Here is a 20,735-nt window from a genome sequence, read left to right as displayed (position 1 = left end):
AGCCCATCTTTGCATGAAATATTCCCTTGGTATCTCTAATTTTCTTGAAGAGATCCCTAGTCTTTCCCATTCTGTTGTTTTCCTCTATTTCTTTGCATTGATCGCTGAGGAAGGCTTTCTTATCTCTCCTTGCTATTCTTTGAAACTCTGCATTCAGATGCTTGTATCTTTCCTTTTCTCCTTTGCTTTTTGCTTCTCTTCTTTTCACAGCTATTTGTAAGGCTTCCCCAGACAGCCATTTTGCTTTTTTGCATTTCTTTTCCATGGGGATGGTCTTGATTCCTGTCTCCTGTACAGTGTCATGAACCTCCGTCCATAGTTCATCAGGCACTCTATCCATCAGATCTAGTCCCTTAAATCTATTTCTCACTTCCACTGTATAATCATAAGGGATTTGATTTAGGTCATACCTGAATGGTCTAGTGGTTTTCCCTACTTTCTTTAAGTCTGAATTTGGCAATAAGGAGTTCATGATCTGAGCCACAGTCAGCTCCTGGTCTTGTTTTTGCTGACTGTATAGAGCTTCTCCATCTTTGGCTGCAAAGAATATCATCAATCTGATTTCGGTGTTGACCATCTGGTGATGTCCATGTGTAGAGTCTTCTCTTGTGTTGTTGTAAGAGGGTGTTTGTTATGACCAGTGCATTCTCTTGGCAAAACTCTATTAGTCTTTGCCCTGCTTCATTCCATATTCCAAGGCCAAAGTTGCCTGTTACTCCAGGTGTTTCTTGACTTCCTACTTTTGCATTCCAGTCCCCTATAATGAAAAAGACATCTTTTTTGGGTGTTAGTTCTAAAAGGTCTTGTAGGTCTTCATAGAACCGTTTGACTTCAGCTTCTTCAGCGTTACTCGTTGGGGCATAAACGTGGATTACTGTGATACTGAATGGTTTGCCTTGGAAATGAACAGAGATCATTCTGTTGTTTTGAGATTGCATCCAAGTACTGCATTTCGGACTCTTTTGTTGACCATGATGGCTACTCCATTTCTTCTAAGGGATTCCTGCCCACAGTAGTAGATATAATGTTCATCTGAGTTAAATTCACCCATTCCAGTCCATTTTAGTTCGCTGATTCCTAGAATATCGACATTCACTCTTGCCATCTCCTGTTTGACCACTTCCAATTTGCCTTGATCCATGGACCTGACATTCCAGGTTCCTATGCAATATTGCTCTTTACAGCATCGGACCTTGCTTCTATCACCAATCACATCCACAACTGGGTATTGTTTTTGCTTTGGCTCCATCCCTTCATTCTTTCTGGAGTTATTTCTCCACTGATGTCCAGTAGCATATTGGGCACCTACTGACCTGGGGAGTTCCTCTTTCAGTATCCTATCATTTTGCCTTTTCATACTGCTCATGGGGTTCTCAAGGCAAGAATACTGAAGTGGTTTGCCATTCCCTTCTCCAGTGGACCACATTCTGTCAGACCTCTCCACCATGACCCGCCTGTCTTGGGTGGCCCCACAGGGCATGGCTTAGTTTCACTGAGTTAGACAAGGTTGTGGTCCTAGTGTGACTAGATTGACTAGTTTTCTGTGATTATGGTTTCAGTGTGTCTTCCCTCTGATGCCCTCTTGCAGCACCTACCGTCTTATTTGGGTTTCTCTTACCTTGGGCGTGGGGTATCTCTTCAAGGCTGCTGCAGCAAAGCGCAGCTGCTGCTCCTTACCTTGGATGAGCGGTATCTCCTCACCACCAGCCCACCTGCCCTTGAACGTGGAGTACCTCCTCTAGGCCCTCATGGCGCCCGCACAGCCACTGCTCCTTGGACGTGGGATTGCCCCTCTCAGCTGCTGCCCCTGACCTCTCGCGTGGGGTAGCTCCTCTCGGCCGTTCCTGCCGTTGCAGCTTGGCACTCTCGGCCACTGCCCCGACCTCGGACATGGGGTAGCTCCTCTTGGCTGCCGCCCCTGGGCTATGGGGTCCTTTTGTGTAATAAAATTTTATTAAAGTATAAAGTAGTTAGAGAAACCTTGTGACATAGACATCAGAAAAGGGTAGAAAGAGTACCCACTTGCTAATGTTAGCAATGGAGTTATATACTCTCCAGTGAATCCAAAGAATGTCTGGAGGTTGTAAAGATCTCACCAGACCTACTCCCATAATTTACATTTTAAGATAACAGAGTTAGCCAGAAGGTTTAATCCAGTGACTGCCTTCAGGCAGGATACATTATTGTTATATAATCCTTGTAAAGACCAGACCTACTCCCATAATTTACATTTTAAGATAACAGGATTAGCCAGAACGATTAATCCAGAGACTGTCCTCAGGCAGGATACATAATCGTAAGGAATGTGGAGGAAAAAAGAAAGTTTGTCCTTTCTTACTCCTTGAGAATTCCAGACCCTTGGGGACCCCTAGACTTCTTATCAACCTGCCTAGGAAATGACTCTCTCACTACCATTTATTTATTCATTCTACTCTTGGCGGTGTCTCAGTTGTTTCCAGGTTTTGGCTATGACACTAAAGCTGTTAGGAATATTCATTTAAGTGCTTTTTGTGCCCCTAACACTCATTTCTGTTGGGAGTGTAATTACTATGTCATAGCATAAATGCATGTTTATTTTGGGTAAATAATTGCCATAGCATAAATGCATGTTTATTTTGGGTAAATAACTGCCAAACAGTTTTCCAGAGTGGTTGCACCAATTTGCACTCTCACCAACAGTGGATGGTGAGTCCGCTGCTCTACCTTCCTGTCCACACTTCATATTGTCTGAGCTTTTCATTTTAGCCATTCTGGTAGGTGTGTCGTCGAATCTATTTACGGTTATAACTTGCGTTGCCCTGTTAGCTAATGATGTTAAGAACCTTATCACGTGCTTGTTGGCCATCTGGGCTTTGTCTTTGTGAAGAGGTGGATCGAGTGTTTTTTAATACTGAGTTTGGGGTCTCTTATCAACTCATCATTTGTAGGAACAGCTTGTTATGAACAGCCTCTCCAGGTGACTTAAGAACTTCATGCCAGAGAACCACCTCTGAAGAATTTCTTAAGATGCCCGATTTTCTTGAAGCATCTTTTTTCCTTTCTGCAATTCTCAAACCAGCAGTTGACTTTCTCCCTTTCTGTTATTCAGGTTATAGATTCAGTGCTTTCCTCTCAATTCCGTTTGGACTGCAGGTGGAATAAATGGACTTCCTGGCCTAAATATGGCCGTTTCTGTCATCAGAGCCTGGCTGAGTCTTCTGGTCTTTCCGGCAGCATTTTGTTAGTGCTATAACTTTGTTGGGAAGAGAAAGAAGAGATTGGGAACTGCCCCAGGAGGATGAAGTCTATGGCTCCCCTCTCTTCTCTAACATCTGCCTTTCTTTTCTCCCGTAAGCCCCAGAAGGGAGGATGTCTGCTCAGTGTTCTGTGCCTGCGTCCGGGTACCTGTGTGTGGATGTGACCTGCTCAGGTTATCAGGGAGACATTGTTTCTACTTACTTTCCTACCCTCCATATCAACTGTGAACAATCTGCCATCTAAGTACAAATGCTCCCCAGTGGAGGAGGGGACCTAAACATTTTAGTGTCCTGGGGTTCTAGAACTCATAGGAACTAGTCCTCATTCCAGAGATGGAAACAGTAGAGAATGCTGGGCATCGTGTCCTGGTGAGAGAGCCTGCTGGTCTTTTTCACAAATGATCATCCTGGCAAGAGAGGTGTGTCTCTAAAGAGGATCAAGAGATGGAGGGAGGGGAAGAGTATGTCTTTCTTTTTTGCCTTTAGTAATAAAGGGGGTTCCCTCTGGCTGCTCTTTTCCCTCTGAGAACTGCTATTCAGAGGCCCCAAATGGCAGGAAGTAAGTGGTGAGGAGATGGAAGGAAGGCAGAAGGCTCAGCGAGTGCGTGTGTCCTCCCCGCCCACATCTCCCACTTGTAGGCTGGGGGAAGGGACCTCAGAAGGCTACTTACAGTATCATCACTGTTAACAAACATTCACCATGATTTTGTGTGCGTGCAGAGTGGAGTCTGGCACTTGTAATTGTGAGACTAGTTCTGATGAAGATCTCCTCTTCCATTTGCAGGCTGGCTGTGATGGTGAGAGTATTGGAAATTGCCCATTTTCTCAGCGTCTCTTTATGATTCTCTGGCTAAAGGGTGTTATATTTAATGTGACAACAGTGGACTTGAAAAGGTAAGACCAGATTTCTACAGTATTGAAATAACTATCCCCAATTCCCTATACACACAGGCACACAGAGAGACACCCAGGCAGACACATACAGACACACAGGCACAGGCACACACACAGAGATGGAGACACACATACACACAGACATACAGACACAGGCACAAACACAGACCCAAATACAGACACAAACACACAGACACACACACACAAACACTGAGACAAAGACACGCACAGAGGCACACAGAAACACATACACACAGGCGTGCACACACACACACAGATGGAGACATACAGACATAGGCACATACACAGACACAACACACAGACACACATACACACACAGAGACAGACAGGCACAGAGGCACACAGACACACAGGTGCACATGCACAGATGGAGACATACAGACACAGGCGCATACACAGACACACACACACACATACACACACAGACGGAACACACAGAGACAGAAACACACGGGTACACGCATGCACACTCCTAGGACCCGTGGGCCCTGTCCCGGGCATATCCACCCTGGGTCAAGACCCTGGATTGGAGCGGGAGTACGTGGGCCACAGAGTCATTACAGGATGGGGTCAGATGTAACCTGGAAGGAGTAGGAGGAGGGGAACCGGGAGGAGCCTGCCCACCCCGTGACTGGTCAGCCGTGACTCTCTCTGGAGCCTGCCTGAGCCCCGCTCCTGGCTGATAACACTGGGGAGGGTTAACTTTTCAGCCTCGTCTCCAGATAAAGGGCCACACTTTCCTTGCCAGTAGGACAGTTTGTAAACTCCCAGTTGCCTTTGAAATTCTCAAAGGTGGTTTCTCTTCCACTGTTGTGTGTATGTGTGTGTGTCGGGGGGCCTGGTTAAGCCTTGGCAATGATCCCAACCCTGGCACTGCCCTTCCCCCCTGCCCAGGAAACCTGCGGACCTGCAGAACTTGGCTCCCGGCACCAATCCACCTTTCATGACTTTTGACGGCGAAGTCAAGACAGATGTGAATAAGATCGAGGAGTTCTTAGAGGAGAAATTGGCTCCCCCAAGGTGGGCCTCATCAAAACCTTCCCTGTCCACAGACACTTCTAAAGCTCTTGGTGCTGTGTGTTGGTTTTCTATGGCCATGGCGCTTACCTCCTGAGCTGTACCTGTGATGTGCCACAGGAAACACAGCGAGATTAGAAGCCCTGAGTCTAGGTGGCTGGGAATTCTCTACTCTGCCATTTGGCAATTAGGGTTTGATGGCAGGAAGTGGGCTGATGTCACGTGGGTGGCCCGTTTTGATGGCCCGTTGGGAATGTGTGTTACATGCAACATCGCAGCAGGCTGGGCCTGCAAGGGAGCCTTCTAGTTCATCATCTTTATTTTAGGAGGGAGAGAACCGAGACCAGCAAGGCCAGGGGACCCTCCATCCCAGGATGAGAACAGTCCATCCAGTGCTTTACTCCTGGCTGGTGTTGCTCCCAACTTTGAAGATGGATAGATTAGGAAAACACTTAAGGAGCAGTTTTCATTTTTATATCTGCTCAAAGAAAGGCATTTCTTCCCCTCCTGCTTTCTATTCTCCTAACTCAAACATTGCTGATCTGTGATACTCTCACTTTGAACTTTTCAAGGTACCCTAAGCTGGGAACCCAACACCCTGAATCTAACTCTGCTGGAAATGATGTGTTTGCCAAGTTCTCAGCATTTATAAAAAACACCAAGAAGGATGCAAATGAGAGTGAGTCCCTCCCATCTTCCTGTTTTCTGTTTTCTGCATGGACCTCTATTCCGCCTCTGGTGTGGCTTCTTATAAGATTTGGGGAATTCTGACTCACTGCACAGGGGGGAGGGACCTGTGTATAGAAATAAGGGAAAAGTACCTCCTACTCTTAGCCTGCACGTGGGTTTCAGGGACTGAGTGCTTTTCTAGAGATTGTCCAGAAAAGGACATTTTTAGGAGAAGATCATCACCACCAGTAATTCCTTGCTCTCCCATGGAATTCAGGGTGAATGAAACTTCTATTGATGCTTCCTTCATTATATGATTTCCATAAAGATTTTTTTTTTAATTTTTAATTTTTAAAAAATGTTTTGATCACATGGTGTGGTGTGTGGGATCTTAGTTCCATGTCTCTGCATTGGAAATGCAGAGTCTTTTTTAGTTTATTTATTTTTAGTTGGAATATAATTCCTTTAGCATATTATGTTGGTTTTTGCCATACATCAACATGAATCAGCCATGGGTATACACCCATCTCCTCCCTCTTGAGCCTCCCTCCCACCTCCCATCCCACCTGGAAAGCAGAGTCTTAACCATTCAGTTCAGTTCAGTCGCTCAGTCACGTCTGACTCTTTGCAATCCCATGGACCACAGCACGCCAGGCCTCCCTGTCCATCACCAACTCCCGGAGTTTACCCAAACTTATGTACATTGAGTCGGTGATGCCCACCATGAAAGTTTTTCCATATAGATTTTTGAATAAATGAATGAGTTCTAGAAGCAACAGTGTTGTTTAAAGAGCAGAATTATTTTCCGAGGAGAAGTGAGTCTTTTATTTAGATCTCATAAACCCACCTGTCTCCTTCCTGAGTCTCTAACATTCACTGGCCGTGTCTCAGGAGGGAAGGGACAGACTCCTTTTTTTTGATATCTGGAGAGAGGAGGGCAGGAGGAGAAGGGGATAACAGAGGATGAGATGATTGGATGGCATCATCAACCCAATGGACATGAGTTTGAGCAAGCTCTGGGAGTTGGCGAAGGACAGGGAAGCCTGGTGTGCTGCAGTCCACGGGGTCGCAAAGAGCTGGACATGACTGAGCAGCTGAACAATGACAAAGACAGAGGAGACATGGATTTCCATGGCTCATCTTAGTTGTTTTCTGCCTTCCTATTTCAGTTTATGAAAGGAACCTGTTAAAGGCCCTGAAGAAGCTAGATAGTTATCTGAACAGTCCCCTGCCTGATGAGATAGATGCCTACAGCACTGAGGAAGCTGCTATTTCTGGGCGGAAGTTCCTGGATGGCAATGAGCTCACGCTGGCTGACTGCAACCTCTTACCCAAGCTCCACATTATTAAGGTTTGTCCTTCCTCCTACGTCGGGTGCTGAATACATGAATGGGGCTTTGTTCCATTTTGTTTTGACTTGTGGGTTTTTTCCCAAGACAATCTAAAACACCAGCTCTTGAATTTAAAAGTCTAGCTCGTTTCTGTTTGCGGCAGCCAAGCCCCAAGTCTGAGATCTGTGGATGCTATTATCAGGTGTTCCTTGGCGGCTCTCATGAAGCATCTGAGAGCTTGGTTCTCATCCCTCCATCCTCACAGCTTCTTTTTTCCAGTCTTAACCCCCACAGCCTAAAGACAAGCTCTGTGAAAGCAATTTGAGGGAATACATTGATTATAGCTGGTATTTCACACTCCAGTCTTGGAGATGGTGTGTGGAATCTACAAGGATTAAAATGTGAACTCTAGAAATTCCCTGGTGGTGGTCCAGTGGTTGGGACTCAGCGCTTTCACCCGGGTGGCCTGGGTTCAATCCTTGGGTGGGGAACTAAGATCCTGCAAGCTGAGCAGTGCAGTCCAAAAGCAAAAACAACAACCAAAAAACTGAGCCAACCTTGAAAAAAAAAATTGTGAACTCAGTCAATTGTTGGTGATGGGAAGAGTAAGCCTAACCCTGGGATAAAGGAGGAGGTTGGCTCTTAACACAGACCCCTTAACAGCTGGTGAGCAGCTGACAGCTCCTTGGCTGGACCACATGCAGCCTGTTTTCCCAGGTGACTGAACATGAAATAAGGGTCACTGGTCATGTATAATTAGGGTTTAAAGATTCCCTAGACCAGTGGTTCTCCAACATTTGTTGGCATAAGAATTATGCCTTCTAATTTAGAAATGTGCCTGCTCAGGCCTCCAGTTGTGTCTGACTCTTTCTGACCTCGTGGACTGCAGCCCACCAGACTCTTCTGTCCATGGGATTTTCCCAGCAAGTTTACTGGGGTGGGTTACCATGCCCTCCTCCAGGGAGTCTTCTTGACCTGGGGATTGAACCCACATCTCCTGCAATGCAGGCAGATTCTTTACCACTGAGGCACCAGGGAAGCCCTTTTAGAAATGTAAACCCATCAGTTCAGCCCCTGACTTACTAAAAGCAGAACTTCTGGGGGTGACTCTGAAATTCAGAAGCAGATGACCCCACCCTTGGTCTCCGTATTTATGGCTGCTCTCCAAAGTGCCCGAGTCTGGCTGTTACACTCCGCTGTTAGCTGTTGTATCATTATCACTGTTGCTATGCCCTTGGTCCTCAGTAGCCCTAGATGCCCCAGGAAGAAGCCCAACCCTTGTTCTGGGGCATCCTTATTATTTAGATCATACCAGGTCTAGAACTAGGTCCTTGGTATAAGGATAGGGAGATTGGAGAGAAGACATAGGGAAATACAAGTCAACGACCTTGTGTTCTAATAATGCGTTTATTTGACATTTTAGTTCAGTTTAGTCGCTCAGTGGTGTCCGACTCTTTGCGACCCCATGGACTGCAGGTTCATGGGGTCACAAAGAGTTGGACATGACGGAGTGACTGAACTGAACTGAACTGGACTGCATGATGCTAGGCTTCCCTGTCCATCACAAACTCCCAGAGGTTACTCAAACTCATGTTTATCAAATCAGTGATGCCATCCAACCATCTCATCCTCTGTTGTCCCCTTCTCCTCCCGCCTTCAATCTTTCCCAGCATCAGGGTCTTTTCCAAGGAATTGGCTCTTCGAATCAGGTGGCCAAAGTATTGGAGTTTCAGCTTCAGCATCAATCCTTTCAATGAATATTCAGGACTGATTTCCTTTAGGATGGACTGGTTGAATCTTCTTGCAGTCCATGGGACTCTCAAGAGTCTTCTTCAACACCACAGTTCAAAAGCATCAGTTCTTCAGTGCTCAGCTTTATAGTCCAACTCTCACATCCATACATGACTAATTTGGCATTTAGAAATTTACAAATTAGGTTCCCACAGTCTGTGGCATAGCTGTCCTGTGGGTGACTGGCCACCCCGTTACTCCAGTCACTCTTTGCCTTTCTTTTCCTTCCCTACTCCATTCCCAGCCTTGCTCCATTCATCTTCTTTCTTCTCTCTTCCCTGATGTGTTCAAGGGGCACCAACCTGAAAGCTAAGCCTTGAGGATGCTGCTGATCCTCCAAGTGAATTTTCTTTTTAATAAATGCCAGTGTTCTGACATAAAATTTCATGATGGCAAATCAGTCCTTCAAACCTGCCACATTGGTGATTATCCAAACCGGACATTTGGGAGCCATTTTCCAATAGATTATTTATGTCATTGTGTCTGGTTTAGTCCCTTTATTAAACATATTCTCATCATTGCTCTGACTAGTGTAACATCACAGAAGCACATGGAGTTTAGGGAAGGCAAGAAAAAGACACGTATGTACACACATGCATACATACACAGATCAGGTGCCACTTGTTTAGCTCCTATAAAAAAAGAATGTTTAAAATGTCAGTAGAGGGTATAAACTTCAGAGTAAAATAAAGCAGTCCACGGCTCCAATGGAAGACCTAACTGCAAAATCTTCAAAGCCACTTAGCACTCAAAATACCCAGCAGCTTAATAATCTTCCAGGATGGAGCACTTCTGAAAGGCAATGAGAATCAATCTACAGGAATTTATGGTAAGACAATGAGAAAATAGAGGACTTTATAATCTATTCCTATCCTGAAACCAGCAAAAGCATTCTGAAAATCTAAAGCATTATCTCCACCTTTAATTTCTTTTTGGCTGCAGTGGGTAGCACCTGGGACCTTGGTTCCCCATCTAAGGACTGAATATGCACCTCCTGCATTGGAAGCTCAGAGTGTTAGCCACTGGACCACCAGGGAAATCCCCCTCCACCTTTTGTAAAATTAGAGAAGGATGGACCACCAACTCAAAGACTTAGACACTAGCTTCTCTAGATCTTCAGTAAAGTTCGGATGTCTGTAAAAGTAAATAATACAGCCTTGAAGTGCCCAACCTAAGCTTCTTTGTTTGAGGACAGAGCACCGAGTGGGCCAAGAGAGGCAGGGACCAGCCCTACGGAGATGAGATCTCTGTGGAGGCAGAGCTGAAGGTGAAACTGTTCAGAGGTGTCATCTGTGTGTTCTGCCACTGTCCCCTGAGCCAAAGGAACAGGGAGGGGAGATGGAGGAGAGGAGAGAAGGAAAGAGGCATTCTGCTTTGTGACTGCTGAGCAGAGAAAAGAAATAAGCTTGGAATCACTCAGAAGAGAGACTGTAGATGACCTCAGCATCACTTTTAGCCAGGGCGACCTCCTCCTAATCCATGAGCTTCAGAGTGGAGGAGGCACTAGACCCTCATGTGTCCCTGGGGCAGAGTATAGAGCAGTGTTTGAAGAGCAGGTGAAAAAAGTTGGAGTGTTAGTCGCTCAGTTGTGTCTGATTCTGCCACCCATGGAATCTAGCCCACCAGGCTCCTCCGTCCACGGAATTCTCCAGGCAAGACTGTTGGAGTGGGCTGTCATTTTCTTCTCCAGGAGATCTTCCTGACCAGGAGTTGAACCTGGGTCTTCTGCAATGCAGGCAGTTTCTTTACCATTTGAGCCACCAGGGAAGCCCCTTGATGAACAGGTGTTTGAGGATAAATATCCAAATTGGTCTGCCTGTTGCCTGGCCTTCCTCCCATTGCTCTCCACCTTGTTTTTAAGCAAATAGTAGGTCCAATGGGTCTGCCCATTAAAGGATGGTTAGTAACCAAGAGGAATCTAAGTGGGACCTCTATGTGGATAGAGATGATCACAAAGAAGAGGGGGAAGGGTTAAATAGAACAAAAGAGAAAAAGGCAGATGAGAAACACCTCTCTGGTTAAGATTGGTTTCAGTAACTGAAAAGTATTTGAACTTTTCAGACAGATACTTCTCTACAGCCTCAAAGAAATGAAAGACAATATGAATCCTTCCCTATGGCTTAGTGGGTAAAAAACCCAAGTGCAATGCAGAAGACACAGGAGATGTGGGTTTGATCCCTGAGTTGGGAAGATGCCCTGGAGTAGGAAATAACAACTCATTCCAGTATTCTTAGGTGAAAAATCCCATAGACAGAGAAGCCTGGCGGGCTACAGTCCATGGGGTCTCAAAAGAGTTGGACATGACTGAGCTACTCAGCATAACACATGAACCTTTGGAGAAAGTGCTCGAAGACAAGTAACAAAGTGTCAAAAAATATAATCTCATAAAGAGGATGAAAATGAAACTGGTGGAACTGAAAAAAACCTTAAAGACAAAACAATTTCAGAAATTGTTTAGAAGTTGTATTAGGAGTAGCAAGAGGTGGAAAATGACATTGCAGAAATCCATCAAGGATTTGGAAGACAGCCTGAGGAAATGATCTCAAATCGAATGGAGAAGAAGCAAGAGGTAAAGGTGAACCTCCAGGAAAAAGAACAGGAAAGAAAAAAAGAGGCAAAAGAAGACTCAGAGGTAAAGTGTTTTGAATTAAAGGATGACCTGAACATTGACTTTAAATAGCCATCCATGATTAGAAAAATATTGTCCTGGACAGTCAACACACTGTGATATAGCTGGTAAATTATATTTGAACTTTGATGATAAAAAAAACCCCTTTGGGTGCCCAGATGATGATGATAATAGTAATAATAAAAGGTAAGTGCACCTACCCAACAAAGAAATTCAGACTAGCCTCATACGTCTCTAAACTGAGGTGACAGTGTTAGCAGCTCAGTCGTGTTTGACTCTGTGCAACCCCATGTCAGGCTCCTCTGGAATTCTCCAGGCAAGAATACTGGAGTGGCACTGACATAAATCAAAGGAAGATCCTCTATGACCCACCTCCTAGAGTAATAGAAATAAAAACAAAAGTAAACAAGTGAGATCTTATTAAACTTAAAAGCTTTTCACAGCAAAGAAAGCTATAAGCAAGGTGAAAAGACAACCCTCAGAATGGGAGAAACTAATAGCAAATGAAACAATTGAAAAAGGATTAATTTCCAAAATATATAAGCAGCTCATACAACTCAATACCAGAGAAACAAACAAGCCAGTCAAAAAGTGGGAAAAAGACCTAAACTGACATTTCTCCAAAGAAGGCATACAGATGGCTAACAAGCACATGAAAAGATGCTCAATATTGCTCATTATCAGAGAAATGCAAATCAAAACTACAATGAACTATCACACCACACAGGTCAGAATGGCCATCATCAAAAAGTCTATAAACAATAAATGCTGAAGAGGGTGTGGAGAGAAGGGAACACTCTTGTACTGTTGGTGGGAATATGAACTGGTATAGCCACTGTGGAAGATGGTATGGAGATTCCTTAAAAAAAACTAGGAATAAAAGCACCATGAGTTCAGTTCAGTTCAGTCGCTCGGTCGTGTCTCACTCTTTGCGACCCCATGAATTGCAGGACGCCAGGCCTCCCTGTCCATCACCAACTCCCGGAGTTCACTCAGACTCACGTCCATCGAGTCGGGGATGCCATCCAGCCATCTCAACCTCTGTCGTCCCCTTATCCCCCTGCCCCCAATCTCTCCCAGCATCAGAGTCTTTTCCAATGAGTCAACTCTTCGCATGAGGTGGCCAAAGTACTGGAGTTTCAGCTTTAGCATCATTCCTTCCAAAGAACACCCAGGGCTGATCTCCTTTAGAATAGACTGGTTGGATCTCCTTGCAGTCCAAGGGACTCTCAAGAGTCTTCTCCAGCACCACAGTTCAAAAGCATCAGTTCTTCAGCACTCAGCTTTCTTCACAGTCCAACTCTCACATCCATACATGACCACAGGAAAAACCATAGCCTTGACTAGACGAACCTTTGTTGGCAAAGTAATGTCTCTGCTTTTGAATATGCTATCTAGGTTGGTCATAACTTGCCTTCCAAGGAGTAAGCATCTTTTAATTTCATGGCTGCAGTCACCATCTGCAGTGATTTTGGAGCCCCAAAATAAAGTCTGACACTGTTTCCACTGTTTCCCCGTCTATTTCCCATGAAGTGATGGGACCGGATGCCATGATCTTCGTTTTCTGAATGTTGAGCTTTAAGCCAACTTTTTCACTCTCCACTTTCACCTTCATCAAGAGGCTTTTTAGTTCCTCTTCACTTTCTCCTATAAGGGTGGTGTCATCTGCATATCTGAGGTTATTGATATTTCTCCCGGCAATCTTGATTCCAGCTTGTGCTTCTTCCAATCCCACTCCTATACATATACCCTCAGGAAACCAAAATCAAAAAAGACACATGTATCCCATTGTTCAATGCAGCACTATTTGTAATACCTAGAGCATGAAAACAACCTAGATGTCCATCGACAGATGAATGGATAAAGAAGTTGTGGTACATATACACAATGGAATATTACTCAGCCATAAATGAATACATTTGAGTCAGTCCTCATGAGGTGGATGAACCTAGAACCTATTTTACAGAGTGAAGTAAGTCAGAAATAGAAAGATAAATATTGTATTCTAATGCATATATATGGAATCCTGGTACTGAAGAATTTATTTACAGGGCAGCAATGGAGAAACAGACATAGAGAATAGACTTACAGACATGGGAGAGGGGAGGAGAAGGTGAGATGTATGGAAAGGGTAACATGGAAACTTATATTACCCTATGTAAAATAGATAGCCAATGGGAATTTGCTGTATGTTTCAGAAAACTCAAACAGGGGCTCTGTATCAACCTAGAGGAGTGGGATGGGGCAGGAGATGGGAGGGAGGTTCAAAAGGGAGGGGATATATGCATACCTATGGCAATAAATTAAAAGACACTTACTCCTTGTAAGCAAAGTTATGACCAACCTAGACAGCATATTAAAAAGCAGAGACATTACTTTGTCAACAAAGGTCCATCTAGTCAAGGCTATGGTTTTCTCGGTGGTCATTTATGGATGTGAGAGTTGGACTATAAAGAAAGCTGAGCTCAGAAGAATTGATGCTTTTGAACTGTGGTGTTGGAGAAGACTCTTGAGAGTCCCTTGGACTGCAAGGAGATCCAACCAATCCATCCTAAAGGAGATCAGTCCTGAGTGTTCATTGGAAGGACTGATGTTGAAGCTGAAACTCCAATATTTTGGCCACCTGATGCAAAGAGCTGACTCATTTGAAAAGACCCTGATGTTGGGAAAGATTGAAGGCAGGAGGAGAAGGGGACAACAGAGGATGCGATGCTTAGATGGCATCACTGACTCAATGGACATGAGTTTGGGTAAACTCTGGGAGTTGGTGATGGACAGGGAGGCCTGGTGTGCTGCAGTTCATGGAGTCGCAAAAAGTCGGACAGGATTGAGCGACTGAACTGAACTGATGGCTGATTCATATTGAGGTTTGACAGAAAACAACAAAATTCTGTAAACATTTATCCTTTGATTAAAAAAATAAATTAATTAAAAGAGGAAAAGAATACTGGAGTGGGTTGCCATTCTCTTCTCCGTGGGATTCTAGGATCACATTAAAAGCCAGAAAACAGTGGTTTAATAGTTAAGGGATTGGGGACTTCCCTGGTGGCCTAGTGGTTAAGAATCTGCCTTCCAGTGCAGGGGATGCAAGTTCTATGCCTGGTCGGAAAATTAAGAGCACATATGCTTTGGGGCAACTAAGCCCATGCACCACAACTAGAGAAAATGCGTGCCGCAGCGAAGACCCAGCACAGCTAATAGTTAAAGGATTAAAGGAAAGGATGTGTGATGTAAGAATTTTATATCCAAGTAAATTGTTGCTTTCACCTAGACTTCTGGTCTTGATGGAATAAGCATCCCTGAGCCATTTTGTAAAAATAAAATTTCTATATTATGACATAATAAAAAAGGATAAAATAAGAATCCAGGAACAGAGAAGGTGTGTGGTATAAAAGCATTAGTGATAGACATAGAACCTCTTTAGATCTGAAACCAGAACTAAAACTCAAGAGCAGTGGGAATTACAGATACAGGACTGAATCAAATATAGTAAACTTCTATTTTCACACCATTGGAAGGAGTATAATAGATCAGAAATGAAAAGAAATGTAAGTATACTAATTTCCTTGCTTATTGTCAGGAGTAAGTAGAGATCAGTCAAAGAATAGTTGATAGTGAGGAAATAAAGAATTCCTATTTTTTTAAGTTATATAGGAAACCACCGGACCCACTCCAGTATTCTTGCCTAGGAAATCCCATGAACAGAGGAGCCTGGCAGGTTATAGTCCATGCAGCCACAAAGAGTCAGACATGACTTAGCAACTAAACAACCACCACCACTGGAAGAGTTAAAACAGACCATAAACCTTCCAAACCACCAGAGAGGGAAGTGCACACATACACAAATGCAAAAATATTTACAGGAAGTTGGAAAACAAAGTATAACATTAGTAAGATAGGATATAAAACAAGTTTACATTTATGAGAGGCACATATGTAATAAATTTACCCAGAATGTTTGGGTAAAGCAAAAGCAGGCAAATGCAAATAAAAGAAAAGCAGGAGTCTTGACAGTAATCTCTTGCTGCTGCTGCTGCTAAGTCGCTTCAGTCGTGTCCGACTCTGTGCGACCCCATAGACGGCAGCCCACCAGGCTCCTCTGTCCCTGGGATTCTCCAGGCAAGAACACTGGAGTGGGTTGCCATTTCCTTCTCCAATGCATCTAGTAAGATTGAATTCAAGTAAAAGATATTAATTTAGGAGGTTCTTTGGAAAGTTATGTGGTCCTGTCTTGCTGCATCATTAGCTTGCAGCTTCCAAAATCTGAGAAATAAGTCATTAAGATCTTCTAACTGGTGACGAATTCCATGCTCTTGTCATCCAAACATCCCAGGAGGCAATACAATGGGAAATATTAGTCCTTCCAAGTATTGTTGTTCAGTTGCTCAGTAGTGTCTGACTCTTTGGGACCCCATGGACTACAGAATGCCAGGCTTCCCTGTCCAGCACCAACTCCCAGAGCTTGCTCAAACTTATGTCCATTGAGTCGGTGATGCCATCCAACCATCTCATCCTCTGTCGTCCCCTTTTCCTCCCGCCTTCAATCTTTCCCAGCATCAGGGTCTTTTCCATTGAGTCGGCTCTTTGCATCACGTGGTCAAAGTATTGGAACTTTAGTATCAGTTCTCCTAATGAATATTCGGGGTTCATTTCCTTTAGGATTGACTGGTTTGATCTTGCAGTCCAAGGGACTCTCAAGAGTCTTCTCCAGTACCATAGTTCAAAAGCATCGATTCTTTGGTGCTCAGCCTTCTTTACGGTCCAACTCTCACATCCATACATGACTACTGGAAAAACCACAGCTTTGACTAGATGCACATTTGTTGGCAAAGGGATGTCTCTGGTTTTTAGTAAACTGTCTAGGTTTGTCATAGCTTTCTAAATATTTGTCCCCCCAAATTCGTATCTAAGTTAGACCCAACTCCTAACTCCCAATATCTCAAAACTGACCTTATTTAGAAATAGAGTTTTTGCAGATGTAATTAGTTAAGATGAGGTCATGTTAATTGATTAGGAGCAGTGGAGTGGGCCCCTAATCCAACATGACAGATGTTCCTATAAAAGGGAGTTTGGATCCAGAGATGCCAACACAGGGAAAATGCCAGGTGAAGACTGGAGCTGTACTCCCATGAGCCAGAGACAGGGAGACACCTGGAACGGATCCTTCGCCGGAGGCTTCAGAGGGAACCTGGCCCTGCTAACACGATGATCTTGGACTCTGGGCCTCCCAGACTGTGGGAGAAGACATTTCTGTTGTTTAAGCCACCCATGACTGTAGTGCTTTCTTAAGGCAACCGCAGGGAACCCATACCATCTGCAAAGAGGATACACTGTCCTTTGTGATGAATTCCCAGTGACACCCTCCAGCCAGAGGAGACATCTCACACCACTGTGTTTTCATGATATTCATTCTCAGCTACCCCATCCTTATATCCACTGTTTCCTTGAGGATAAGGATTTTTCAGTTCATGAATCTGCCCTCTGCACACGGTAGACCCACAGTGAAATGATACTCTTGGGCAGAATGATGGAAATCCACAGGTGTAACATACATGGTTGCTTGGGGTTTCAGGAGGTGAGGCTCAGCAAATTGGAAAAAGAGAGGGCACTACAAAGTGATCCTAGCACAATCTAAACTGAAAATCCATCCCGAACCCTTGAAAGTGAAATTGTTAGTTGCTTAGTCATGTCCGAATCTATGCGATCCCATGAGTTGTCTACTCTGTTTATGGGATTCTCTAGGCAAGAATAATGGAAAGAGTTGCCATTTCCTTCTCCAGGGGATCTTCCTGACCCAGGGATTGAGCCTGGGTCTTCTGTATTGCAGGCAGACTCTTTATCATCTGAGCCATCTGAATCTTTAGGCACCAAATAACTCAGCAGCAGAACACAGGGAGAGAAAACTACTAGAAGCACAAAGAGAAATCCACCAGATTACAGAGCAAGCTCAGGGCTTCCCTGGTGGCTCAGATGGTAAAGAATCTGCCTGCTAGTGCAGGAGATTTGGGTTCAATCTCTGGGTCAGGAAGATCCCCTAAAGAAGGAAATGGTGGCCCACTCCAGTATTCTTGCCAGGGAAATCTCATGGACAGAGGAGCCTGGTGGGCCACAGTCCATGGGGTCACAAAAGAGCTGGACATGACTGAGCGACTAGACAATAGAGCAAATTCATGCCAGCGGGTCACGAGGACCATCTGTGATGAATGGATGGGCACAGTTGTGTAGCACCTGTGTTTTGAGTCCCACACTCAGTGTGCCCCCTGCAAACTCATCGCAATTTGGGCAGCTTGAAAGGCTGTAGAATGACATGGGAACTTGAGAAAGAATATAGTACACGCCTCAGAAGAATGGATTGTCTGAAGAAACTGCCTATGTTTGTGGGTTTTCCCTTCTTGACTGTTTCCTTTTCATTTTCAGATCGTGGCCAAGAGATACAGAGATTTTGAATTTCCTTCTGAAATGACTGGCATCTGGAGGTACTTGAACAATGCATATGCTCGGGATGAATTCACAAACACATGTCCTGCCGACCAGGAGATTGAACACGCATATTCAGATGTTGCCAAAAGAATGAAGTGAACCTGGGCTGTTTTCTGTCTCATTTCTCAGCTATGTGAGCTAGACTATGAAAAGAGTGTCTCCTTTGTGTTTTCCTCCCAGTAACCATTCTTTGCAAAATAATGCCCATACTTTAGCAATGGGGATACCATAGCATGATCCACTCAACAGGAAATGATTCCTAGCCTTGTAATTTGTCAGCTCACTTGTGTATCTGAATAATACCAGTATCTGTTGTTATACACTCCAATTGTCTGGTTTATGTTCATTTATATCTTTGGCATTCTGGGACCTTGTAATCCATGATATTTAGGGCATGTGTTGTGCAGTTTACGTTTCAAAGCAAATAAGGTTTGGATTCAAACCTTATTTATTATTAACCTCCTTTATTTTTTAAAAAATGTGTTTTTCTCTGATAGTTTTCATAATCATGCGTAACCTATTTTTCTGCTCTAAAATGGTAGTTCAACTTTTTTAGAACAAAATAATTTTTATAATTACAAAGTGATACTCGCTTATCTTAATACTTGAAACAAAGTCAGAAGGTATAAAAAGAAAGACAAAAGTCACCTAGAATTTCACTACACTTAGATAACTACTGATAGTGTATCGGTGAGTATCTTCCGAGTCTTCAGACTCTTTGACACACATGCATTCACACCACATATAATTTCCTGCCTCTGTGGTATTGTGTTAGTTTATTTTCAAGGACTGGTGAAGGGACTGCCCCCCTTGGTAATACCTTGATGGTCAGCCCTAGAGGACCTAAAACAGAGATTCGGCACCACAGACCTCGAGTGAACGCTTGTGGCCAAGTTTCAGAGGGATGGAGAACCTCAGGGTCCACAGAGATGTGAGGACCTACGAAGACCAGCGGGGACCGGCAGCAGTGGGAGGGTGGCGGGGACCGGAAACTGTGGGAGGGCCCCACCGCCGCCTACCTTGTTCCTGTCTCCATGATGCCTCTGTCCCTGATTCCAGGGAAGGCACAGAGGAGGGTGCCTCTCTTTGTCTCTCCTTCTGGCTCCCTTTCAGAGGCCTTCTCTTGCTCCCTCCCTCTCAGACACCAGGCCTGCGGGAGGACTCTTAACATCATCTGTGTTGCAGAATCTCCTTGCCCCCTGTTTCAACTTTGACCAAGCACATCTCGGTTCTTCAGATGGCGTAACACTGCACCTCTTTGGCCATGATGTCGTGTTGGGCTGGCCTGTATCCTGCTGGATCTTTGCGCTCTCTAGCATCATTTCAAGGTCGGGCAGGGAAAATCCAGGGAGATTAAATTCTTGGTGACTCATCTTGGGCAGTTGTGGTAAATAGGCAAGATGGGGAGGAAGTGGAAAGTACTGAGTCAAAAGAGTGTTCTGGTTCATCTATGCCTTCCCCTCCCCCACCCCTGAGCCAGCCTCATGGCGGCAGCCGTGTGTGGGGTCTGGGTTCCTACTCAAGGCTTGGAGGACAGAATGGGAGACTCCTTCCATGCTCATCTAGACTCCCAGGGTTCCAGCGTTATCCGCCAGGCTGTGTCCTTTTGACATTGGCACACACCTTCCAGAAAACTCGCTTGTGGAGTTGGAGACAGCATTCTGAGGTTTCTGGGATTTAGAAAAAGATGTCTAGTAAGAGGAACAAAGCCTTCATACGATGGCCACTTTCTCTTCCCTCGTACTGGATGCTGTGGTTTAACCAGGGGCAGCCAAACTCCCAGCCGTCCACTTGCTTTGTTAGCCATTTATTTTAGGAAGTTGTCTCTGGCATGAGTCCTGGTGATTCCTGTTTCACATCTGTTTAGGAATCAGATTCTGAAGATGAGTTTTACCATGTTACATTTAAATTTAGTAAATGAAAAAAAAAATAAATTTAGTAAATGAATTGACTACCTGATGTTACTAGTGCCAAGTTTGTATTTTTAGAGGTTAAAGCGATCTACGAAAACCCTTTGTGCCTTAGAAATTAAACAAATTATGAAAATATTTATTTGGAACCAATATCTTTAATTTTTCCTTATTTTACTTTGCATCCTCCACTGAGACAGTGTGTGTGTGTGTGTGTGTATGTGTATGTATGTATTGCTTCACCCGATCCTTGCCTGATGGAGAAAGACGGGAAGTCAGTCACAAGATGTGATTTGCCCCAGGACACCACTAAAATGACCAGGACCCACATTATCCTAGGGATAACCCTACATTACACTATTTTTTAAAATAAAAAGGTAGGATCGGATTTCCCTGGTGGTCCAGTGGTTAAGAGGCTGCCTTCCAATACAGGGGACACGGGTTTGATCCCTGATTGGGGAGCTAAGATCCCACAAGCTGCCAGGCAACTAGACCCATTCAACACAACTACTGAGCCAGAGTGCCACAACTGGAGAAGCCCATGCACCTCAAAATGACACAGGGCAGCCAAAGTAATAATAATAATGTTAGATAAGATGGGATAGGAGTTAATGCTTACAGAAACTTTAGAAGGGGACCCTCCACTGAGAAAGTGAACTGAAGTGGGCTTCCTTAAAAATGATGAGAGTGTGACTTCCCTGGTGGTCGAGTAGTTAACACTGTGCTTTTACTGCAGGGCATGCAGATTCCATCCCTG

At 44.4% G+C, this 20,735-nt stretch overlaps 1 protein-coding gene across 1 annotated transcript in view; it reads left to right on the top strand.

Moving 5' to 3' along the window:
* The window catches only part of CLIC6 (chloride intracellular channel 6), a 57,202-nt gene extending 37,183 nt beyond the window's left edge, over nt 1-20,019 (top strand). Inside the window, exons 2-6 of the mRNA XM_027536422.1 lie at nt 4,021-4,130; nt 5,046-5,171; nt 5,741-5,847; nt 7,007-7,188; nt 18,006-20,019. Of these exons, the coding sequence (XP_027392223.1) occupies nt 4,021-4,130; nt 5,046-5,171; nt 5,741-5,847; nt 7,007-7,188; nt 18,006-18,167 (687 nt within the window). The 3' untranslated portion in view covers nt 18,168-20,019. The remainder of the gene's footprint in view (nt 1-4,020; nt 4,131-5,045; nt 5,172-5,740; nt 5,848-7,006; nt 7,189-18,005) is intronic.
* The last annotated feature ends 716 nt before the right edge of the window (nt 20,020-20,735 follow it).

The sequence above is a fragment of the Bos indicus x Bos taurus genome, chromosome 1 (assembly GCF_003369695.1).
Source record: "Bos indicus x Bos taurus breed Angus x Brahman F1 hybrid chromosome 1, Bos_hybrid_MaternalHap_v2.0, whole genome shotgun sequence".
NCBI lineage: Eukaryota > Metazoa > Chordata > Mammalia > Artiodactyla > Bovidae > Bos > Bos indicus x Bos taurus.
Note: the sequence above shows the minus strand (reverse complement) of the source record. Positions and strands in the feature narration are given on the sequence as shown.